The sequence below is a fragment of the Bos javanicus genome, chromosome 4 (assembly GCF_032452875.1).
Source record: "Bos javanicus breed banteng chromosome 4, ARS-OSU_banteng_1.0, whole genome shotgun sequence".
Lineage (NCBI taxonomy): Eukaryota > Metazoa > Chordata > Mammalia > Artiodactyla > Bovidae > Bos > Bos javanicus.
Window position 1 is genome coordinate 30950735 of NC_083871.1, and position 25705 is coordinate 30976439.

General features: G+C 39.0%; 1 protein-coding gene across 3 annotated transcripts in view; it reads left to right on the forward strand.

Annotated features, from left to right (window-relative positions):
- DNAH11 (dynein axonemal heavy chain 11) overlaps window positions 1-25705 on the forward strand; it is a 364495-nt gene that overhangs the window by 46481 nt on the left and 292309 nt on the right. For all 3 annotated transcript variants that reach the window (XM_061413683.1, XM_061413682.1, XM_061413681.1), the window contains exons 13-22: window positions 3316-3420; window positions 3572-3964; window positions 10964-11296; window positions 12152-12406; window positions 12491-12660; window positions 12892-13114; window positions 17622-17738; window positions 17849-17935; window positions 24181-24339; window positions 25223-25306. In XM_061413683.1, the coding sequence (XP_061269667.1) occupies window positions 3316-3420; window positions 3572-3964; window positions 10964-11296; window positions 12152-12406; window positions 12491-12660; window positions 12892-13114; window positions 17622-17738; window positions 17849-17935; window positions 24181-24339; window positions 25223-25306 (1926 nt within the window). The remainder of the gene's footprint in view (window positions 1-3315; window positions 3421-3571; window positions 3965-10963; window positions 11297-12151; window positions 12407-12490; window positions 12661-12891; window positions 13115-17621; window positions 17739-17848; window positions 17936-24180; window positions 24340-25222; window positions 25307-25705) is intronic.

Below are 25705 nucleotides of genomic sequence, written 5' to 3' on the forward strand. Positions count from 1 at the left end.
AGTTTACAAGGCATTCTGAAAGGCAAAAACACAGTTTGAGGAGACTAAGCATCAGAACCAGAATCAGATATGGTGGAAATGTTGGAATTATCAGATTATGAATTTAGAAACCTACAACTAATATGTTAAGAGCCTTAATTGGAAAAGTAGACAATATGCCAAACCAGATGATGTAAAGAGAAAGATGGAAATTCTAAGAGAGAATGAAAAAGAAATGCTGGAGATCAAACCCACTGTAACAGACATGAAGGATGCCTTTGATGGGCTCATTAGTAGACTGGACATGCCAAGGAAAGAGCTTTGAGCTTGAGGATATGATGCTAGAAACTTCCAAAACTGAAAAATAAAGAGAAAAAAGACTGAGGAAAAAATTCCCAGAACAGAACAGAACAGGACGGACTATCCAAGAACTGTGGGACAACTACAAAAGTATGATGGCTATAATGGAAATACCAGAGGAGAAGATAGAAAGGGACAGAAGAAATGTTTGAAGCAATAATGACTGAGAATTTTCCCCGATTAATGTTAGACATCAAAGTACAGATCCAGGAAGCTCAGAGAACACCGAGCAGGATAAATCCCCTCCCCACAATCATATTCAAACTTCAGAAAGTCAAAAATAGAAACATTCTGAAAGAAGATGGGAGGGGGGGACACTTCATTTATAAAGGAGCAGAGGTAAGAATTGCATCTGACATCTCAGAAACCATGCAAGAAATCAAGAAGAGAGTTCAGTGAAGTATCTGAAGTGTTAAAGGGAAAAAACAAAAGCAAAGCACCAACTTAGAATTCTGTACCCTGTGAAATTATCCTTCACGAGTGAAAGAGAAATACTTTCTCAAACAAAAATTGAAGGAATTTGTTGCCAGAAATGTTACCTTGCAAGAAATGTTATAAAGTTCTTCAGACAGAAGGAAAACTATATAGGAGTCTCACTGACTTTAATAGTCACAGGCTGTACCCAAGTTCTGATTCATTTTCTGAAATACTACAAAGAATAGCATCACCTAATTTTTCTTATTAACCTCAAGACATGTGTATAAATGTATAACCTGGAGAACTGAGGATTTTCTCTACCTTCTGATCGCATAAAACCAATTTATAAAAAATGAATTTCTGAGATGTTTTGGAGATAATCCCTACAATTCTGCCACAAGGGATTATAAACACACAAAATGTAGTGCACTAGTTAAACCATGGAGTGACAACCTGAGGAAGTCAGTTGGATTACCTTCTAAAGCGTGTTGCGTGGTCTCTTCCTCAGAACCTTGAATTAAGGCTACAGTCAGTTCTGCTCTGACATGACATATGCGTTCCTGAAAATCACTTCACAGTGAAAGACTGCACATAAAAAGTGCAGGACTGAGGGGAATGTGAGGGCCAGGGCACAGTGCTCAAAAGCTTTGTCAGTGATAATCAAAAATAAAGGTCAGACAGAACAACAAATAACTGTGTGTGGTATCACTTATATGGGGAATCTAAAAAATATAGCACGTGAGTGAATATAACAAAAGGAAACAGACTCACAGATACAGAAAACAAACTAGTGGTTACTACTGGGGAGAGGGAAGGGGTGGGACAAGCCAGGGGTAAGGGGTTAAAAGATTCGAACTATTAGGTATAACATAAGCTACAAGGATATATGTTGTATAAAATGGGGAATACAGCAAATGCTTTACAATAACTACAAATGAAGCATAACCTTTAAAAAGTGTGAACATACTGTACACCGGTAACTTATATAACATTGCACAGCAACTATACTCTAATAAGAAAAAAGCAGAAACAAAACCAGGAGAAAGGGTAGCATACTTTTTTATACATTTTAAATGGCTAGGTAATAGATAAATTCTCCAATGAACTGACACTTTCTCCTGACAAAGACACGAAGTTTGTTCAGAAGTACGTTACGACTTGTGTGTTACTGTGAAGTGGGGGAAGGAGGGTCATTTGAAACCAGACAAAAGTCCTGCCACCAGCAGTGGATGGGTGTGTGTCATCACTCACGTGTAAATGGCAGTGGATGTTTATGAGGTGTGCGTGTGAAAATTTTGTCTTCCTAATAAAACCTTCAGTTTAGTTGGGCGCAGTTTTTAGCATTTATGTAGCATTTCTTGTGGATAAATCTGCAGATAAGCAAAGACAAAACTTGTGGCATACTCAAATTCCTCTCTGGTATATAATGATGTCACGTTTTCAAAATAAGCATTATAACAGAACTAACAGTGCTGGGAAAAGGTCGAGGTCCATTTATGGCCTTCCATTTCAGACCTTCATGTAGATGTTGCTTGAATTTTTTCTCTGACAGTGAGCCACAACCAGTGATTTCTGCCTATATTATTACTTTTTTAAACTAATTTTGTATTGGTGTATAGCTAATAAACAATGTTGTGATAGTTTCAGATGAACAGCGAAGGGACTTAGCTCTACATATATATGTGTCCATCCTCCTCCAAAACCCCCTCTCATCCAGGATGGTACATAACTGAGTAGAGCTCTGTGTGCTATACAGTAGGCTTATCTATTGTAAATATAGCAGTGGGTACCTGAACTTCCCAAACTCCCTAACTATTCCTTCCCCCTGGCAACCATAAGTTCATTTTCTAAGTCTGTGAGTCTCTTTCTGTTTTGTAAGTAACTTATCTACCTTTATTAGTTATATACTTCTATGTCATATGGAATGTATCATTATTGCTTTGAAAAAGCATAAGAAACAAAAACCTCTCTGCCCTGACAGTTTGAAAATATGATAATCACTGATGAAATTACAAGCATTTTGATGTTAACTTGTGTTAAAATAGAATGGTATCCTTCAGTCAGTTCAGTTCAGTCACTCAGTCATGTCTGACTCTTTGTGACCCCATGGACTGCAGCACCCCAGGCCTCCCTGTCCATCACCAACTCCCGGAGCTTGCTCAAACTCATGTCCATTGAGTCTGATTCCATTCAACCATCTCATCCTCTGTCATCTGCTTCTCCTCCTGCCTTCAGTCTTTCCCAGCATCAGGATCTTTTCCAGTGAATCAGTTCTTCACATCAGGTGGCCAAAGTGTTGGAGTTTCAACTTTACCATCAATCCTTCCAATGAGTATTCAGGACTGATTTCCTTTAGGATGGACTGGTTGAATCTCTTTGCAGTCCAAGGGACTCTCAAGAGTCTCCTCTAACACCACAGTTCAAAAGCATCAGTTCTTTGGCATTCAGCTTTCTTTAATTTTCAACTTTCAGATCCATACATGACTACTGGAAAAACCATAGCTTTAACTAGATGGATATCCTTAAAATATGTAATAATTCTTGCTTTTCTTTTAATAGCTAGTGGCCGTATTAAGAGAAGTGAAATACCTTTTGATGTTGAAGAAATCAGACATACCAGATTCAGCCTTCACCATCTTCAAAAAAAGAAACACTCTCTTAAAGGTCTGTGTTTTCAGATATTGGGGCAGATTTTGAAAAGAAATAGTTGGAATTTTAATTATTAACATGTAGACCTATGATACTTTCATGGCTCCAAGAGAAAGCAGCTGTAACATATGTGGTGCTTTTTGTTTCGGGGTTTTCTTTTGCTCAGTACATTGGAAATCTTGAACTTCTTGTGCACGGATATAATAAGCTGAAACAGACTCTTCTGGAAGTTGAATACCCCCTGATTGAGGACGAGCTGAGGACGGTGGATGAGGAACTGCAGGCAGCCGCCACATCGCTGACATGGCAGGATGACTGCTGGGAGGATATCAAGAGGGTAAGGATGGCCACCTCAGAGCTGGAGCGCAGAGTGGAGCGTGCGCAGAATAACGTCAGAGTGATCCAGCAGACCCTGCGGGCTTGGGCCGAGTGCCCGCTCCTTCCCAGGAGAGAACACAGGCGGGAGACCACCATGACTTGGGAGGACAAGAGTGAATTATTTACGAAAAAATACAAGCGAATCCGGGAAGACGGCTGCAAGATACACAACTTGGTTGAGGTACTTGCCTTTTTCTTTTTTAATTTCTATTTGTTTATTTGCTGCACCAGGTCTTACTTGCAACATGTAGGATCTTCCCTGTAGCATGTGGGCTTCTCTGGAGTTGTGTTGTGCAGGCACCAGAGTGTGCAGACTCAGTAGTTAGTGTTCAGGCTTGTAGTTGCTGTGCGATGCCTGGGATCTTAGTTCTCTGACCACGGGTGGAGCCTGTGTCCCCTGCATTGGAAAGCGAATCCTTACCCACTGGACCAACAGGAAGTTACCAAGCCCCCCAGCCATACTTGCTTTTAAGGCTTCAAAGTTTATAGCAGCTCCTTTCATTAAGTTTGTTTCTTTTGTTCAGTCACTTAGTCCTTTCCGACTCTGCAACCCCATGGACTGTAGCACACCAGTCTTCCCTCTGTCCTTCACTGTCTCCCAGACTTTGCTCAAAATCATGTGCATTGAGTCAGTGATGCTGTCTAACCATCTCATTCTCTGTAGTCCCCTTCTCCTCCTGCCCTCAATCTTTCCCAGCTTCAGGGTCTTTTCCAGTGAGTCAGCTCTTTGCATCAGGTGGCCAAAGTATTGGAGCTTCAGCATCAGTGCTTCCATTGAATATTCAGGGTTGATTTCCTTTAGGATACACTGGTTGGATCTCCTAGCAGTCCAAGGGACTCTCAAGAGTCTTCTCCAGCACCACAGTTTGAAAGCATCACTTTTTTGGCTCTTAGCTTTCTTTATGGTCCAACTCTCACATCCATACATGACTACTGCAAAAACCATAGTTTTGACTGTACGGACTTTGTTGGCAAAGTGATGTCTCTGCTTTTTAATACACTGTCTGGGTATGTCTTAGCTTTCCTTCCAGGGAACAAGTGTCTGTGAGTTTCATGGCTATAGTCACTGTCTGAAGTTATTTTGGAGCCCAAGAAAATAAAAGCTATCACTTCTTCCATTTTTTTTCCCTTCCCTTTGCTGTGAAATGATGGGGCAGATGCCATGATCTTAGTTTTTTGAATGTTGAGTTTTAATCCAGCTTTTTCACGCTTTTCTTTCACCTTCATCAGGACGTTCTTTAGTTCCTTTTCACTTTCTGCCATGAGAGTGGTACCATCTGCATGTGTGAGGTTGTTAATATTTCTCCTGGCAATCCTGATTCCAGCTTGTGATTCACACAGCCTGACATTTCTCATGATGTACTCTGCATATAAGTTAAATAAACAGGGTGACAATATACAGCCTTGTCATTCTCCTTTTCCATTTTGAACCAGTCTGTTGTTCTATGTCTGGTTCTAACTGTTGCTTCTTGACCTGCTTACAGATTTTTCAGGAGATAGGGAAGGTGGTCTGGTATTCCCATCTTTTAAAGAATTTTCCACAGTTTGTTGTGATCCACACAGTCAAAGGCTGTAGCATAGTCAGTGAAGCAGAAGTAGTTGCTTTTCTGAAACTGCCTTGCTTTCTCCATGATCTAACAAATGTTGGCAATTTGATCTCTGGTTTGTCTACCTCTTCAAGCCCCAGCTTGTACATCTTATACATTTGCATACTACTGAAGCCTAGCTTGAAGGATTTTGAACGTAACCTGGCTAGCATGTGAAAATGAGCACAATTGTTTGAATATTATTTAGCACTGCCCTTCTTTGGTATTGGAATAAAAACTGACCTTTTCCAGTCCTCGGGCCACTGTTGAGGTTTCCAAATTTGCTGGCGTATTGAGTGCAGCACTTTAACAGCATCATCCTTTAGGATTTGAAATAGTTCAGAAGGGCTCTTTTATTGGACCCAAAAGAGCTTTATGTATGGTTTTACTAAGCATTGAAAATGGAGGAATTTGTATTACTTGCCTGTCATTTCTTAGACCTTACTGTGCTCATGTCTGAGGGAAGAGATAGGAATATGGGATCTTTTGGTAAAACAGAGAGGCTAGAAATGGGGTTGTTGTCTTGGTCGTAGTTATCACCTGTTTTGAATGCTGTGAGTAGCTACCACTGTTGGGCAAATGCTCTGTGTGACATCCATCTTGTTGACATCATCTCATGTAACCCTCTCAACCACCCACTAAGGGTGACACCGGTAGTTACTCTCCTTACAACAAGTACTTGAGCTTTTGAAGCAGTGATAGGCACTATTCCAGAGTTATCAAGGTAGGAGAAGATACAAAATAAAGCAAGAGCAAAGAACAGAAGACAGAAAGCAAAGCAAACGAAAAAAGACTCTTGTTTCTTAAACCATACACCCTTGTCAGGGAATAGAGAAAGAGAAAATAAAAAATATATAATAGTACCTCAGTTGATCATAGGAGCAGGGGTGAAAAATAAACAGAGATGGCAAGAGAGAGACTCAGTGGCAGGCAGGGTGGACGTATTTGAGGTGGTTAGAAGGACCTCTTTACTGAGGTAGCATTTCTGCTGAGAACTGAAAAGGAAAGCACTATGTGGAAAACAAAAGAAGGATGTTCTAGTATCAAAGTACAAAAGCTACAGGAGTATCGGTCGTGTGACAAAGCAATGATAAACCCGGTCAGTGTATTAAAAAGCAAAGACATCACTTTGCCAACAAAGGTCTCAGAGTCAAAGCTCTGGTTTTTCCAGTAGTTATATACCGATGTGAGAGTTGGACCATAAACAAAGCTGAGTGCTGAAGAACTGATGTTTTTGAATTGTTATGACCAACCTAGACAGCATATTAAGAAGCAGAGACATTCCTTTACCAACAAAGGTCTGTCTAGTCAAAGCTATGGTTTTTCCAGTAGTCATGTATGGATGAGAGAGTGAGACTATAAAGAAAGCTGAGAACTGAAGAATTGATGCTTTTGAACTGTGGTGTTTGAGAAGACTCTTGAGAGTCCCTTGGACTGCAAGGAGGTCAAACCAGTCAATCCTAAAGGAAATTAACCCCAAATATTTATTGGAAGGACCGATATTGAAGCTGAAGTTCCAATACTTTGGCTACTTGATGCAAAGAGTAGAAAAGGACACTGATGCTGGGATAGATTGGAAGGCAAAAAGAGAAGGGGGTGGCAGAGGATGAGATGGTTGGATACCATCACCGACTCAGTGGACATGAGTTTGAAAACTCTGGGAGATAATGGAGGATACAGGGAAGCCTGCCATGCTGCAGTCCATGGGGTCACAAAGAGTCACACACGACTTAGGGACTGAACAGTAATGGGTAGCATATCTAAGGATCAGTTAGAGAGCCAGCCTGCCTGAAGCGTAATTTCCAAGGGGAATAATTGCACATAATTACGTTTGAAAGGGACTAAGGACAAATCCCTGGTGACTCAGGAAAGAATCTGCCTTCAGTGCAAGAGACATGATATCCATCCTGGGTCAGGAAGATCCCCTGGAGAAGGGAATGACAACCCACTCCAGTATTCTTGCTGGGAAATTCCATGGACAGAGGAACTTGCGGACTATAGTCCTTGGGGTTGCAAAGAGTCAGACATAACTGAGTGCCTGCTTTTAAGGGGCAAATCACACAGGATCAGCAGGCCATTTTGAGAACTTTGGGTTTTGCTCTAAGGGGAAATAGCAGCCAGAGACTCTCTGCTCATAGGCCTTCCCTGTTGAGTGAAATGGGAGGCAGGAGATGGTAGAGAGAGAGACCATGAGGGGATGAGTCTACAATCCAGGTGATGATGGCTTAGGTCAGGGTGACAGTGGTAAAGAGTAGTCATGTGCTGGATGTATTTTGAAGGCAGAGCCAAGAATATCTTCTGTGACAAGTCAGGGGACAGAGAAGTCGAAGATAAAATTGAGGTTTTTGGTCTGGGCCACTGGGAAAATAGTTTCCCTTTACTGACATGAGGAGGGCTATGGGAGAGCAAGATGTTGTAGAGAAAAGACAGGATTTGTCTTTGGGCATGTTAGTTAGAGATGTCCACCCAAGCGGAGATTTTTGCATAGACTGGCTTTGGAATTCTGTGAAGAAAAGCAGCAAATGCATTCACTAAAAAGTAACGTATGGGACATTTGATATGCTGTACTGAGTGTCACAAAATAGGGGGGAAAAAAGAGAAAAATGCATATGGGTTTCAAAGACTCTGTTCACTTGCAAGTTTGTCTGAAATATCTAAGGAAGTATTAGTTTTCCCTACTGGTAACACTTATAAGGCTTTGCTGACTGCCTGTGTTAGCACTCTCGGGCTGCTAGTAACAGAGTAACAAATTCTGTAACAAAGTACCACAGATGGATGTCTTAGAACAACTGAATTGTATTCTCACACTGACTGGAGGCTAAAAGTGTGAAATCAAGGTGTGGGTAGGGCCATGCTCCCGCTGAAGGCTCTCCCTAAGGCCTGGGTAGCTGGGGCTTCCCGGGTGGCTCAATGGTAAAGAATCTGCCTGCCTATGTAGGAGATGCAGGTTTGATCCCTGGGTCGGGAAGATCCCCAGGGGAAAGAAACGGCAACCCACCCCAATATTCTTGCCTGGGAAATCTCATGGACAGAGGAGTCTGGCGGGCTACAAGTCCATTGGATCTCAAAAGAGTCAGATATGACTTAGCGACTAAACAAGGCTTGAAGGAATCAAAGGGATGTTATGATATGTAAAGAGAAAGTTTTTTCAGCAGTATCTTAACTTACTCATTCCGTTGACTATTCCTAGTTTGCCAAGGTACTGTGAATTATGCTGACTTTCAGGACACACTTACGAGTGTTCATGCCTTAGAATCTGTGTCATGGAGGACAGATGATGGGTTATGATTAGCTTCTTCTATTGTATTTTCTTGATAATAAAAAAGTGGACTCCCCAAACAGTGACTTGGGGGTTTAGACCAGTAAAATTTATGAATCCTGATCAAAATGCATTGAAATTGTTGCCAATATATGACTGGAAATAGTTATAAGCAAGGTTTTGTTGTGTTATTCTCACAGAATAAGTTTGGAGTTTTTCTACTGGTAAGTAAACTCTGCTTTATGCCTTTAAGTAAAAAACTAAGAAGCTTTGAAGTCACCAGGAACTGTGGAGAGCTTCCAGTTTGAGGGAATGCAACTTTAAAATAGAAATGAAGCAATTACTTGTTTCTGTAGTCTGTGTTTTAAATGATTGCCCCACCTCTTATTAGCTCATCATTTTGAGCTTGGTCCTCAGACTTCCAGTGAGGAGTGTGGTTTTGGGAAAGCCAGCAGCAGGTGGGTAAGCTCTGCCTTTTCATGCCATGCCCTTGTGGCTGTCGATTCTCAGTGCATGTCTGTAGTCAGCATCTAAGATGATGAGAAGGGCAGAACCGTGGACGATTGGGTCTGGAAGGGACCCGAGTGATCATTCAGTCACCCAAAGCTCTCCCTTCTATTTCTCTTCCTCCCTATACTGTAAATTGTTGAAACTACAACAACTTCTTGTAAGTGGCACTGTAGTGATATACACTGAGTCTCTTGATATGAGAAAGTAGGAACAGTGAGGAAATCACAGGTGTATTACTGTGACGTGTTGCAAAGAACCCTGCTTTGAGGAGTCAGGAGGCCTGGCTTCTAGTTCTCATTCCTATTAATGGGATGCTGGATGCATTTTAGGTCTTTGTTTTATACCTTCAAGATGCAGAGCCTGAACTCTTTAAGATAGTCTTTGAGGATTTTTTTCACCCCTTTGACCTCTGTACTTCTTTCTGGTTTCCGCAGTGGAGACAGGACTGCTGTGCACAGCTGTCTGGGGTGTGTACTGCCCAGCTCCAGCGGTGTGGGTCATATACAACACACAGATGTGAATGCTTCCACCTGGGTGGTGGAAAAGACAGCATCCCTGAAAACAGCAGTTCTTAAATTTGTTAGAACGCAAAAAAAAAAAAAAAAAAAAGAACAACCCTCAAAAACTTGCTAATTCCTGCCCTGCTTTATCAGGATTGAGAGTCACCTCTGTAATTCTGATTCTTGCCTGTAGCACACACCTTTGAATCCTGGATCATATCTCCACAGTGGTGAATAATCAAAGAAAGCATAATCTACCTTATAATCAGCTGTTTTGCTATCATCTTTTCTCTGTGTCCCCCTTGGTAGCTCAGATGGTAAAGAAATCTGCCTGCAATGCTGGAGACCTGGGTTTGATCCTTGGGTCAGGAAGATCCAAGGATGGCAACCCACTGCAGTATTCTTGCCAGGAAAATTCCATGGACAGGCTGTCGTCCAGAGGGTCACAAAGAATCGGACACGATTGAGTGGCTAACACACTTTCTCTGTGTCACAGTAGCTTCTGTCTTCTGCATCTATTCTCTGGCCTGTATAGACTTCAGCCTTTGCCACTCAGAAGGTACCCCTGGAACCAGCCTTGTTGCTCACCTGACCTTTTCAAATCTCTGTCCCTCGACCTGCTACACTGTGCCCAACCTCTAGTCTCCTTAACCGTGTCCAGGTCTGGGCTGTTGTGCCCGTTGACCCACCCATGGGGAGATGTAGAAGTTGAATTTGATGTTATTAAAGCACAAAAGGAGGTTGGACTTCCCCAGGTCAGTGTTTCCCAAGTTGAGTTAGTATTATTCCTCCAGCTGCTCATACGTGGGTGGCCCAAAATAATTTTGTGTTTGAAGACAATCAGTTAAACCAGGTTAATGGACTTTAACATAAGTACAGTGCAAGTCCCCAAAAATGGCCTAGAGCACATCACCCTATGCTGACTTAGTGATCTCTGGTTACCCCAGCACAGTGTTCTCCGGCCGACTGGCTGGATGGGGGAACTTCATTTACAGGAGAGGGCCTGGAAGGTCAAGTCTCAGACCCCATCCATCTAGGATGTTTTGGGAAATAGTGTAGTTTTTGTGTGTATTTGTAGGTAGCAGTCTTCGTAATGATTTCTCCTTTAAAGAATGACTTTTGAATGTATTTTATAGATAAACTAAGTGTTACAAAATCCTGCTTAGGTCATTGCCATCTGGCTTAAGATTCTACAACTAAGCATTTGAATGTTTCTATGTTGTACCCCCAAATGCAGCCCCTTTAATGTACTATTTAAATGAACAGCTTTCATTTTTATACTCACTGTTGTCTATACTGATCTATTAATACTTGTCTGTTGGTAGGAAAATAGGAAGCTGTTCAGAGCCAATCCTGCTCTGGATGCCTGGAAGATTTATGTAGAATTCATTGATGACATCGTGGTGGAAGGCTTTTTTCAAGCAATAATGCATGACTTAGACTTCTTCCTGAAGAACACAGAGAAACAATTGAAACCTGCACCATTTTTTCAAGCACAGATGATCTTAATGCCCCCAGAGATTCTGTTTAAGCCTTCTTTAGAAAGAGAGGCTGGAGATGGCTTCTATGATCTGGTGGAAGAAATGCTGTGCAGTAGTTTCAGAATGTCTGCCCAGATGAAGCGAGTAGCAGCACATCTGGAAACAGAAAACTACCAGGTATGCTCTTTGTAAATAGGTATTATGCTTATTGTTAATTATATGTACATAATAGATTAAGAGCTTATACATGCATTTATTAATAGTGATACTGAATACTGAATGCAGAAAATAGAATACAGAGAGATCAAGGAAACTTAAAAGGAAACAAATTCTTTAAAAAGTTTACATATTTTTAAAAGTTCAACATATTTACATATATTTTATCCAATTTTGCACATATGTTTAGAGTTACAAACAAATGCAAAGCTAATTCCAAAGCTTTTATTCTGAATATACTTCAGTTTTGAGTTCTAGTGTTTTCTGTATTCTGATGTTCACACTTCTTTGCTGTATTTATACCAAGTATGGTTAATTTTATTTGTAACTAACCTAAAAGCAACATCCTGTGAGCTGATCCTTAGGCAGCCAGGAAAATCAGGAATTTTAGAACAGCCTTTTAAAACGGGATAAAGCCACATGAAAGAAAGCACTTCATTCTTGATATATAAACGCAAAAGAGAAAATATTAAGAAACAATATTTCAGATGAAAAGGCAGAAAAGAATATAGAGATTGCAACTTCCCTGAATTCAAAACAAATGTGCTTACGCAACTACCCAGATATTTGAATATGTAATGCCCATACAAATATATGTATATTAATGACAATTATTATTATAAAATTAGCTTTTATATTAATGATTCAAAATTAATTGGGATAATGAGCATAAAGAAAGAAGTTGGGAAAGGCAACACAGTTTTTTATCTTACTAACTATTCTCCTTTTGAAGACTGGCCTTGGAGAACGTTAGGCTGCACATAATTGAAAGAACACGGTTGAGTTTTGTAAATGCTTGGCTCTCCTGTTGTTTAGAGTGATGTGGACAACATGCTGGGCCTGGCAGAAGGTAGGCAGGAGATCATGAGGAGAGTAGCAGACGTTATCAGCAAAGTCTTGGACTTCAGAAACACCCTGGACACGTATGCTTACCTCTGGGTAGAAGACCGAGCCGAGTTCATGAAGCACTTCCTTCTATATGGCCCTACTGTGTCGGCTGAGGAGATGGAGCCTCATGTGAATGAAGAGGTCCCTGAACAATCACCAACACTTGAGCAGTTCAAAGAACAGGCAAGGAAAACCCTAAGCAGTCAATCTAGTTTCTGGGTTTTGACTGAGTTGTTGCACAGTGACTAATTTTTTTTCTAATTATAGATTGACATTTATGAGGCCCTGTATGTTCAGATGAGCAAGTTTGATGACTTCAGGGTGTTTGATAGTTGGTTCAAGGTGGACATGAAGCCTTTTAAAGTGAGCTTGCTGAACATCATCAGGAAATGGAGCTGGATGTTTCAGGAGCATCTTTTGAGATTTGTCATTGACAGGTAGCCCTTTGTGTTTTGGCATTTGGAATTATAACTTCTTATACCTGACTGCTTCTTAAAACTGATGTATTAATTTTAAGAGCATTAAAATTGCCAGTTTTATAATACAGTTAACAAGCATTTACTTAGGTAAATACTGAAAATAAGAATCAGTCAAAAGCCTTATTCTTCTAAGTTTTAATGAGTTTAATTTGTGTTTGTATATGTGTATGTACATACATGTCTTTATAGCCTGAATGAGCTACAAGAATTTATAAAGGAGACAGATGCTGGACTTCAGAGAGAATTAAGTGAAGGCGATCATGATGGTTTAGTTGACATTATGGAGCATCTTCTGGCTGTAAGAAGCCGACAGAGAGCTACTGATGAACTCTTTGAACCACTGAAAGAAACCATCACACTCTTGGAAATGTATGGCCAGAAGATGCCTGAGCACGTCTATACTCAGCTAAAGGTGAGTGTAGTGGTAAAATAGTCACGATTACCATAAACTGAGCACCCCCTGTACCCACATTCATTCTTCACGTGTGTACTCTCTTAGGACTCCTCGTAGCAACATATTCTGTAGATATTAATGTTTCCATTTTACAGCTTAGGAATCTGAAGCTGAAAGGGACTTAATAATTTTCTCAGGGCCACTCAAGTAATGAAGCCAGGACATACAAATCTAGGGGTATTTCATGCCCAAATCCTTGCTCTGCATGGCTGTGCTTCACCATCTTCATGTTCAGGTAATAAGAGAGTCTCTCAAGGACTTTTTTGGGGTTCTTCTTATATCTTCACTTTCCCATGCGAAATGAACTCCAGCTCTCTTTTTCATCTAAAATTGCCTATCAGTTGAGAACTGTCCTAGTCTTTGGAAACAAATCGTGGACATGTTAATAAAGAATAAATAAAGCCCAATTTGGATGGAGAAATCACTGTTTCCTAAGCAGGGTTTCTGTGTCACCCTGCTCTTTCTATGTTCTGGATTGACTTGGCTGCTGTGTGCCAAATGGTGTACAAAGTCTTTGTGCTTACAACTGAATTCATGAATAAAAATCTCACCATTGAGATGCTATTCCCATGTTCATGTTGAAGTTCTATAGATAGTTTATGTATTTGCATCATCTACCAGCTTCCAGGACGGCTTTATGTTTGACTGGGTTTCAGTCATGTGATCAGTTTCTGCATTAAGAAAAAAAAAGAAAAACTTTTTATTGAATTCTGTCTAGTTCAGTGATTAGAGCATGGAGCTCAAACTGGGATTTCTTTTTTGGACATCCATCTCATATGTTTGTCTCAGAGCATGCTTCCTCTTCAGTACAATATCCTTCAAGATCCCTCGCTTTTAACATTTGTCTATACTGTCTCCGATTCCCCATGTTTTTTTAAAAAAACTGAGGTGAAATTCACAGTTAATATAACATAAAAGTGACTGCTTCAAAATGTGTGGCATTAGTACATTCACAAGGTTGTGTAACCACTGGCTCTATCTGTTATAGTTTCAGAACATTTTCATCGCCTTCAAAGAAACTCCATGTCCATTAGTGGTCATTCCCCACTACCTGCCCTCAGTCCGAGGCTACTGTCAATCTTTTCCTGTCTTTATGGATTTATTTATTGTAGAAACTTCATATAAGTGGTTTTATACAATATGTGACCTTCTGTGTCTGGCTTTTCTCACTTGGCAGGATGTTTTTGAGATTCATGAACATTGTAGCATATATCACTACGTCATTCCTGTTTATGGCTGAATGATGTTCAGGTGTGTGTGTGTGTGTTTCATCTTTTGGCTGTTGTGAATAATGTTGCTGTGGACATTAGTGCAAAAGTATTTGAGTACCTGTTTTCATTCCTTTTTTGAAAAAAAATCAAGAGTAGAATTACTGGGTCATGTGGTTTCTAAGTTTAACTTTTTGAGGAACTGCCAAAATGTTTTTCACTTCTGCTGCTCCCTTTTATAGTCCACACTTTGTTTTGTGAAGACTCACTGCAACAATGTATTTACAAGTGATCTGTTGGCTACAAAGAATTACTGTATATGAATTATTAAATTTTAAGTAAAATCTGTCTCTAAAAGAAAATCTAGTTTGATTTGGAGTGAAAGGCAATGTGGATAGATAATATATAACAAGGGTGAGAGATTAAATAATTACAGCAGAACACACTGTGCGTGTTTGTTTTTAGGAAGATTGGGATAGTCTTTGAGTCAGATCTTGAACCTGAAAATATGTCATATAGAGAAACCAGCCAAAATAGAAGGAACTGATAGGCGATTTGGGTCATGGCCTCCAGAATTTGTATTATAACAGTTTGGCTCACACTTTGCTAAAGCTAGGTCCCAGTCATTTCTGTTGTCATTTTTAAGTCTTTGACAAATTTTCCTGACACATATGACACCTTAAATACATTGTTCAACAATAAGTTAATGAGGAAAGTATAAGTGGTGATGGAGACATGTTTGATCAAGTCACTTAGTTCTGACTGTTAGTTTTTTTATGAAATGGGGGTTCATATATTTAATTTTAGTGCTGTGGTCTGGTGAAAGATTTAAAATTCTTTTATGCATTTTTTAGCTTACACGCTTTCTAATGGACTCTTACGTTTCCAAGATGAATAAAAGCAAATGTGGTATTCTGCTTTTTTTCCTATAAAAATAAGTTTGACTCACTTCTTACAGTTTTGGCAATGTTGAAAATACTAAGCTTTTCAAGATTTCAAAAGTGAACCACACTTTTAGCTCTGTGTGTGTCTCGATGCTGGTAATTCATGCTGATAGGGGAAAATATAAGATTTATAGGCAGTTCAAGTTGCTTGTGGGGGTTAACAATGTACCAGATTTGTTTTAATTGAAGCCATTTGTGAGAGTTACTTTTTCTCCTTCATAATCATTAGTGGTCATAACATTTCCCCAAACTTGCCTGTGCTTAGTTTGATGCTTAAAACCCCTGGGCATGGCTGTGTTTTCATACTCTATCTACAGTATGCTCTGAAGCTGGATTACACCTATAATCTATAGATTTTTTTTAAGTCCCTTCCCTGTTAAGAAACCTTCATTGACTGCCCCTAGCCTCAGAATTGGAGAAGGCAATGGCACCCCACTCCAGAACTCTTGCCTGGAAAATCCCATGGATGGAGGAGCCTGGTGGGCTGCAGTCCATGGGGTTGCAAAGAGTCGGACACGACCGAGCAACTTCACTTTCACTTTCCACTTTCATGCATTGGAGAAGGAAATGGCAACCCACTCCAGTGTTGTTGTCTGGAGAATCCCGGGGACAGGGGAGCCTGGTGGGTTGCCGTCTATGGGGTCACATAGAGTCGGACACGACTGAAGCTACTTAGCAGCAGCAGCAGCAGCAGCCTCAGAATCCTGTCCAGTTTCCATAGAGCCCACACTCTCACTCCATTCTGCACTGGAAATCTTACAAGATATTGAGGGATCTCCCCCTCATCTCTCCCTGTTGAAATCCACTCATTGCTGTGAGCCTCTGATGCAGTGTCTCCTCCTTGAGTGAACCAGTATCAGCTAGACTTTGGAGGTCATCTGATCTATTGGTTTTCAATGACAGTTTACTTTTTATCAAGCGGAAGCTTCTTTGGTATCCGCAAGTACAAAGCAGATAGCAGCAGGTCTAGTGTAGCTGAAGAAGGTTAAGAAACCTGAGCTCACCGCTGAGACTTCTTCATGTCTTATCTCCCATGGCCCTGAAGGGACTCCATGAAACTTTTAGGTTCTGTGGGGTCAGTTGGAATTGCAGAGTGAGACCATGTACAGATGAGGATGCAGAGTTTTGTTGAGAAGGATGGAAAAACAAGACGAAAAACAGGTAGCTTTAGAGCCCACGTCTCTTAGCTCCTGGTCTGGTTGAGTATTTCTGTCATGACGACTTGTTGCATTTTAATTTCATAACACCTCCTGATGGAAGTTAACACCTTCTGTCATGAAAGAAGTTGTTTTGTGTGCCTCTCCTTCACACTGACGGATGATATAACAATATCTGTCTAAAGCATATGTTTTATCTTTGTAGCCCTCCTCCACCACTCAGATACAGTTTATATTTAGCACAGTGCACTTTTCATAATTGACAGTTACTGAATCATTTATCAAATATGTATCAAAGGTTACAGAATAGTCTTTAAAACCTTTGATTTTTGTACTTCAGATACGCAAGTAGAGTCCCATCACCGTGGGTGGTTTTGTGTGACAAAATAATTTCAGTGTCCTGGGAGATGACCCAGACAAACAATGCATTCTTAGTCTGGACACAAGGAATGCTTTTCAACAGCAGTTACACAGGAGGGCTCTTCAAAGAAAGTAAGTTGCTGTTGCTGTTTGCATTGTAGTCAGGACAGCAGAGTTGAGTTGCTACCTGAACAATTTATGACGCTTTATCCTCCATCAACTAGGAATTAACCTTCCCTTCCCTTTGCCTCATCTTACTTTGAAAATCCTTGTCATTTACAATTAACCCAAATGTTCAAACTCTCCATCCAGAGCGAGTACAAACACAGCTTTGGGAGTCAGAGGAAAATGAAGGACAAGACTGATTCGTATTTTCATCTCTGCCCCACCAGATCCAAAACATCTTTTTTTCACTGGCTAAATGTGGCTCCATTTCTAGGTGTTAGATCAACCAAGTCATTTCCAGAGCACTTAATCTTTTTCCCTCAGTAGCAAAATAATTTGGTAATTTGTGTCTTATTTTGAAAACATTTTGATTTATGCCGAGGTCAGTTTCAGAGGACAGCCTGGTTTGTGCTTGGAAGATGTGACTCCAGAGGTGCAGTGTGTCAGCCTGGGATTCAGCCTGGTTCTGAGCCTTTTAGTCATTTTAATCTTTGGGGTGTAAACTCCATCTCTCATGCAAGAATGAAAGGATGCCATGGGTGAGCGGAGAACAATTAGGATAGTCTAATCCTGTGGAGCTGGTCTGTTTTAGGTGCTGCAGTGATTCCCATTTGCACCTTTGTTTTTGCAGGAATTACCTGAAAGATGGGAAACTACCAAAAAGATTGCAGCAGCTGTCAGACACGAGGTCTCACCTCTCCAAAACGCAGAAGTCTCCCTCATAAGGAAAGCGTGTGTTTTGTTTGATGTAAGCTAGCTAAAAAAGATGTTTTGTTGTTGTTTGTTTAAGAAAGGTTTTATAAGACTGGTTGAAGCTGTTTGTTTGAGATTCACTTTGTTTTTTTCTGCCTTCATCAGGAGAAGCAGGCAGAGTTCAGAGAGAGATTCAGATTCTATGCGCCCCTTCGTTTTAATGCAGAAAATCCATATACAGTACTCGATAAGGTAATGTGATTGCAGTGATCTTGTGTGTTATAATAGCTGTTTTAAAAAAGAAATTGGGCACTGAGATATTGCTGTATTTTACCTTAGTTTTGCAATTAGTTATGGGTTGAGAATTAGCTCTATAAAACCCAGTTATAAATCATTTTCCCCAAGTAAATTATATTGTGATTTAAATCATGTCTCCCCAGAATGCTGTTATCATCAAAGTACTCATACTAATGAAACTAACAACTACTATTATTTTTTAAACACTTTATATGTCAAGAACTTTGTTAAGCATGTTACATACGTTATTTATTTCAGTTCTTGCAATATCCCTATGATATAGCTTCTATTCTTTTTTTCAGATAAAGATATAATCATGTATAACTGAGTAACTTGTTGGAGATAACACAGTTAATGACAGAATCAGTGTTAAAATTTTAGCTGTTTATTTTTTTAAAAGATGAGAAATACTGACCAGTGTGCTATTTCCTATGTGATAACTTGGTTCATAATTCTTAATCTTAGTAAGAAAAGTCCTTACTCTTACTTACTCTTCCACCCGCCTCTGATTTATGTCTTTGCCTCATTCTATACTTTTCTTCTTTAGGCTTGATTACATGTCCTCAATCTCACTCCCAACTGCACACTATATATGTCTCCATGCTCACTCCCCAAATATATGTTATGTGGTTTTCTGGAGGTGGCTAGTGTTTTAGGGCCTTTCAAGTGAATGCCCATAACTTATTCTTAATTCTGGATACAAATATTATTGAGTCATTCAATCCTAGTTCATAATGAGCTACTTTATCATAGTTGACTATAAGAATGTATGTAACTGGCAGATAATCCAAAATGGTACATAATTCATGAGGCTTAAAAAAACATTTTAAAATTTTATTAGAAAAATTATATCTTTGTTTCTCTAAGAATTCTTAACCTGGCAGCCTAACTGATGACTTTGAAGCTTAGATTCAAGGACCGGGAGTTTTTCTGGGTTCATGTAGGCTGCCATCCTGACTTGACTTCATGCCGGAGATAGTCCTTAGTCCTTTTGTTGTTGTTGAGTCGCTCAGTCATGTCAAATTTTCTGTGACCCCATGGACTGCAGCACGCCAGGCTTCCCTGTCCTTCACTGTCTCCTGGAGTTTGCTTAGACTTATGTCCATTGAGTCAGTGATGTCATCCATTTAGTTCCCTGTTGTCCCCTTCTCCTCCTGCCTTCTATATTTCCCAGCATCAGGGTCTTTTCCAGTGAGTCAGGTCTTTGCATCAGATGGCCAAAATAATACTCCTTAGACTCTTGTAAGGCTTGAAGCTGACATGGTTTTTTACTTCTCTTTCCAAATTTTGGTTTGAATTTAGTTTTAACTGCTTTCAACCATTCATTAAACACCATTCTATATAGCATGAGTTCTTTTCTTTCACTTGGCTGAGGGAAAGTGGTTAATACATTCACTGAAAAGGGAGTAGGTTAGAATATTCTAATACTGTTAGTTTTTTTTTAAGATTATACCTACATTGCGGGTGGTCTCAGCAGATTGGACGGGGAGATGTTTTTCCTTGACTGTGCGCTGTGTGTAAACATTTCCTGCAGTTATCATTTATTGAGTCTTACCATTTTCCTGCTATACTATAACACCATATAGTTAGTATTTAAAAGTCAGTTATCTAACTTTGCACCTATAGAATATGTTGAGGATTTATACAAAGTTTTGAATATAGTAGGACTCGGTTACTTTTATCTTGAAGTCATTTTTTTATGTGTTTGTTCAACAAGCGTGCCTAATGTTTATGTAACTAGCTTTAACCCAAGTCAGGTATATGCTTGTTCTGGACTGACATGGTAGGTCCCAGTACTCAAGGCACTTCACTCCAAAAGATGGAAACCATTGACCCACCAGGAACAAGGGGAGTAGTGTGGTACATCTCTCCTTTTATAACCAATTACTGGGAAATTTATATTATGTGCTATTCTTTCTTCATAGCCAAAGATACAGTGAACAATTGAATTAAAATAGTTAGGTTTATATTTCTAGGAATAATTAGTATAACTAATAGGGAAATAATTAAAAATAAATAAAACGGCTGTTGACTCTGGGGAGTGTGGTTGACTAGCCATTTCGAAAATCCCTCTTTTATAGAACAGATGCTGAAACATGTCCACAAATAAATAATTCTAAATCTATTGCTGAGTTCCCAAGAAAACAAGAGAAATCTTTAAAGGGCAGGAAAATAGAGTAGCTGAAACCAGGATGGAAAGCAGAGGGAAACATAAAAGCCTGTGCTGCTGTAGGGGCAGATCAAAGTACCAGAAGTCTAGAACTTTGTAATTAGCCCTTTCAAGGCAAAGGAGGAGATCCTTTTAAGAGGGCTTCCCTGGTGGTTCAGCTGGTAAAGAATCCACCTGCAATGTGGGAGACCTGGGTTTGATTCCTGGGTTGGGAAAATCCCCGAGAGAAGGGAAAGGCTACCCACTCCAGTATATTCTGGCCTGGAGAACTCCATGGACTGTATAGTCCATGGGGTTGCCAAGAGTCGGACACAGCTGAGCAACTTTCACTTTCACCCTTAATGAGAGGGTGGGCTGGGAAAATCTGCAGCCTGCAGGGAGCCTTTGAGATGACAGTCTTTGCTCAGAATAGGGTGAAAAAACAGAGAAAAGGATCCTCTGGGAATTGGTAAACATGGGCCTGTTCTCCCAAGAATTGTGGTTCAGTTTTGTTCTACTCTGATAGTTAAGGAATTTCCAGGTCAGGAAACTGAGATGGTTACAAATAGTTCTTAGCACACAATAGAAGCAAATCCAGATCTCCTCTGCATAGAAGAGAATAAAGTGATCTTATTCTAATCTCTTCAGGGGCCCAACAGATTAAATTCAGTTAAATTTGAGTTTACGGTAAAATAAACACACCATCATGCATAAGGGCCAGCAGAAAGAGCAAACGACAGATGCAGACACATATAAAATGTCAGATATTAGAAAACGTTTATTGGGACTACTCTGGTGGTCCAGTGGTTAAGACTGGGCTTCCACTGCAGGGGGCCTGGTTTTGATCCCTGTCAGGGAACAAAGATGCCACATACACATAAAAAACAACTCAACATTTATTATGGAAATAAAAGGTAATATTGAAAAAAATAAGCAAGTTCTCAGTTTTGAGACTATCAAATGATCAGCTGAGTTTGAAAAAGGACCAGGGACTTATGGGAGTGAAAAATAAAATTATTTTAAAAGACACAGCTCAGTAGTGGTTAAAGAACTAGTTAAATTGAAAAGAGGATTAGTGAAATGCAAATGACATTGGAAGGAATCACTTAGAAGACAGCACATAGGTGAAAGGAGATAAAAAATACAGAAGAGAGAAGAGATACAGAGTAAGAAGTTAGAATGATGTCTAACTTTTCTACTCAGACTTCCTGGAAGAGAGAATAAGCAGACTATTAGACAAGCAGTGGAGATAGAGTAGCTGGGATTTTTTTTTTTTTTTTAAGAACTGGTCAAAGCATGAATCAACTGATTGATGATATTCACTGATAAAGGTTAAATACAAAGTCAACATCTGGACACATCACAATGAACTACAAAATACCCATGGCAAAGAGAAAACCTTTAAAGCATGCAGATAGAAAAGACAGATTATCTGTTAGAAGTGATACCTGAGGTAAGAGCATATTTGTCACCAGCAACAACGGAAGCTGGGCGATAGATGGTTTTTTCCCAATTCTCCAGTGTAAAATTATATTTCAGTAACGAGTATATTTAAGGTAAACAAAAGCAGAATGCATCAACCATCAACAAATCATTGCTGAAATGACTTCCAGTATGTATATTTCAAGAAAAGAGAGGCCAAACAAAACCAAAATTGATTCTCAGAAAAGACTAATTATATTGACAAATCCCAGGTGGAATTAACAAAGGGAAAAAAGAAAAATCCACAATTCTAGGAATAAATAGGGAATGGCAGTACAGAAAGAGCAAAAATTCAAAAGATCATCAAATATAATCAATAAAATTTAAGCAAAGTGGATACATTTTTGGAAAAACATAACTTACTAAAACTGTCTCAAGAAATAACATACCTGAATAGTCCTATAACTATGAAAAATTAACCAATAGGAAAATAAAAATATAAACCATTAGTTTAAAACAGAATAACAGGCTCCGATGGGATTATAGGTTAATTCAAGGAGCTTTGTGGAAATAAACCTCATTCATATGCTTCCAGAGCCCAGAAGAAGAATGAACACTCAAAAATTGCTCTATGAAGCATGTCTTATTTTTGTGAAAGGACAATATGAGAAAGGAAAAATTATAAGCTGTTCTTTTTTCTGTACACATAGATACAAACAAACTAAACCAAACCTAATCAAATAATCCATATAAATTGGTTGGGTTCATTCCAGGAAAATGTTTAATTTAACATTAGAAAATTAACATAATTCATCATATTAATAGATTAAAAGAAAAGTCATATAATCATCTTAAGAAATGCCAAAAGATCTTTAGGTATCATTCAACATTCACTTATGATAGACACTCTATCCTTTTGACCCATTAAAGGATAGCAAAACTCTATTTATAAAGACATTTTTACCAGAGCACATAAAAATCCTAGTAGCATTAGTGTTAATGGTGAAATACAGAAAGGACTATCAGCAGTAGAATAAATTAATTGTAGTGTATTCACACTGGGTAGTGCTATAAAGTGGTTGAAATGAACTTAATACATACTTTTCATGAATATGTAGAAGTACCTCAAAAAAAAATATCAAAATTCTTAATATATAGTGTTCATATAAATTTCCAGCCATAAATTCTAAGAGTTTAGCATTTGCAGTACAAACACATGTAGTGAAAATATTATAAAATCAGTGATGTTAAATAAAAATTCAGTGATTTTGTTTATAGTGGGAAAGAGAAGGATAAAATTAAGGTCATTAAAAGTTATTAGTAATAAGTATTTCCTAAGCTGGATGGTTTGTACGCCCATAGCCAGACCCCTTTTTATGTGTATGGACTTTTTCCTAACATTTGTAACACTAAGAGAATTGCAGTTAATGTTTATAACATGTTTATAAAGGTATAACACGTAAAAATGAAACAACTTACATCATGCAAGAGTGCTAATCTAATTTGCGTTGCAAGAAATTAAGAGAGTTGCAAGCTGATAAATGATTAACTGTGGGTATTTAAAGTTAAGAAAAGAAACTCAAAAGACCTAAAGTAATAGAATTGTTGGATATTGAGAGAAGGTTGAGAGAAAATATAAAGTAGAAAAGCAACGTTAAATCCTTTGTTTGCAAACCCAGTAAATCTGTAATGTCCAAACTTGATAAATCAATAAGCACAACCTGTGCAGAGAACTGAGAACTAGAGAAACAGCCTTCAGAAGAATGGGAGCGAGGGCCTTGGGTTTCCAGCTTTTCCTGCATGCACGCTCTTTTGTACTCTTTGCACTTGACCATATTAAGACACTGGTATGTTAATAAAAACTAAAAGTGAGAATTGGCTTATCAAAAAAAAAAGAATTGGCTTATTAAGAAAGAAAAGAGTCAGCTTATGTTCGGTGTAAAACATAAACTGTTGTACATTGGAAATTTTTCATGGGTGTGCTCTGTCTCATCAGTCATGTCCAACTCTTTGTGACCCAATGGAATGCAGCCTGCCAGGCTCCTCTATCCGTGGAGTTCTCCAGGCAAGAATACTGGAGTGGGTCGTCGTGCCCTCCTCCAGGGGATCTTCCCGACCCAGGGATGGAACCTGTGTCTCTTATATCTCCTGCATTGGCAGGCAGGTTCCTTACCACTAATGCCACCTGGGAATATTTTGTGTATTGATAATCTCTAGGACATTCTTTAAATTTGAAGGTTGTTTTTTATTTTTAAGTGATTTATTCTTCAGTGGAAGCTTCTAGCACCTCCTCTTTTGCTCCCCAGAAAAGTCCCCAGCTGTATGAGGAAAATAAAGAGGAAAATTTGTATTCATAGCAATTTGATACCAGAGCACATTTTGCTGAAATAGTGTATGGGGAAGGTATTGATATCATTATTGTATTTACTGATAGTCTACTCTAGCTTTTTGAGTAGCTGTGAGTTTGCTCATCTAAAGCCTTCTACATTTTACCAATAATTATACTTCAGATTTCTCTTTCTTTTAAAAATCGAAGTTGTAAATGTTAATAGAACCAGAACACTGTGGCTTCTCTTCTCTGGCAGCTTGTTGGATATTAAGTGTGTTTGTGTTTCTGCTTTCTCCTCAGGCAAATCAAGAGCTTGAGGCATTAGAAGAAGAGATGCTGCAAATGCAGGAATCTACTCATCTTTTTGAAGTGGCTCTTCCAGAGTACAAACAAATGAAGCAGTGTCGCAAAGAGATAAAATTGCTCAAGGGGCTCTGGGATGTCATTATTTATGTTAGAGTAAGACACTGCTTGTTGAAAACATGCATGTTTTTTTTTTTTTCTTTTAGTATTTCTTTTGTATAAATATACAATTTTTAGTGTCTGCATAATTTTATAATATCTTAAAATATGTGACTGTTAAACTTTGTCCCAGAATTGGAGTTCCTATAACTTGTTAGTTGAAGATTCTTCTCTGAATTATTAGTGGTTTTTGTTTTCAGTTCTCAATGAAACTTGGTATGAGTCTCAAGTCCTTCTAGAGGGTTCTATAGAATATAAATAATATATGTTGCACTCATATGGTCATCTCTGCATACAAACTCACATATACACCCATGCTTGTACTTATATATGTGTGCATATATAAACAGGCCTGGCTAAAAATAATTTGTATATTGCTAGTTAAGTTACAGACTTAAGTATAAAAATAAGTTCTAGGGAACCAGGCATATTGCAATATGTGTTATACAGGATTTTCTTTGAAGTTAGTTGAAAGCCATATAGAAATACATTTATAAGAAACTCACGAGAGTTTTGGCTATAATGGATGAAGGTTTTCTTCCAAAAGCTTATCTTATATGTAGAATTATAAAAATATGATATTTAATGGTAACATTATTTATCAATTCATTCAGACTACTCAGGATTAAATGATAATGATGGTATGTGTATGGAATTTGCCATTGCTTCTAGAAATTAATGTATCACAATGTTTTAGCCTTAAGTTTGACATGTTCTGGTAACTTTTTTGTTTTGGTGTTAGGGAAGCTTTGACAGATGCAGTTAATACTTAAGTAATTGACTTTCCCCTGGATGATGGAGCTGCAGTTTATATATTTTGCTGTGGAGACTTGCTTTCACCAAATGTTGTTGACACTTTTATCTGCTTGTGCGTTTGCAGAGAAGCATTGATAATTGGACTAAAACCCAGTGGAGACAGATTAATGTGGAGCAGATGGAAGTAGAACTCAGAAGGTTTGCCAAGGCAAGTTCCATAACTGTCTGTGATGACGATTTATCTTCCTCTGCACCACCTCCTTCCATCTTCCCTAACCTAGAATCTGCTGTGTTGGGCCGCATGTCCTTATTTACTTCAAACAGGATGATTTGAGACAGGAATTTTTTCCCCACTCTAGCCAGTTGCACTTGTAATCAGGCCTGCCTTTCTGTGAATGAGTGGATAAAAGCATATTAGGGCTAATGAATTGATGAGCAGCGGCTATACTCAGGCACTCTCTGTAGCTGTTTAGAGTAAAAAAGAGGTGAAGAGCAGGGCTGAGGGGTTAGGCGTATGAAACTGTTGAATTCTTTACTTAGCAACTGTAAGTGTATTGTATCTTCAAAGGTACCTTTTGATTGTGGGCTTTGGGGCAGCTCATTGGGG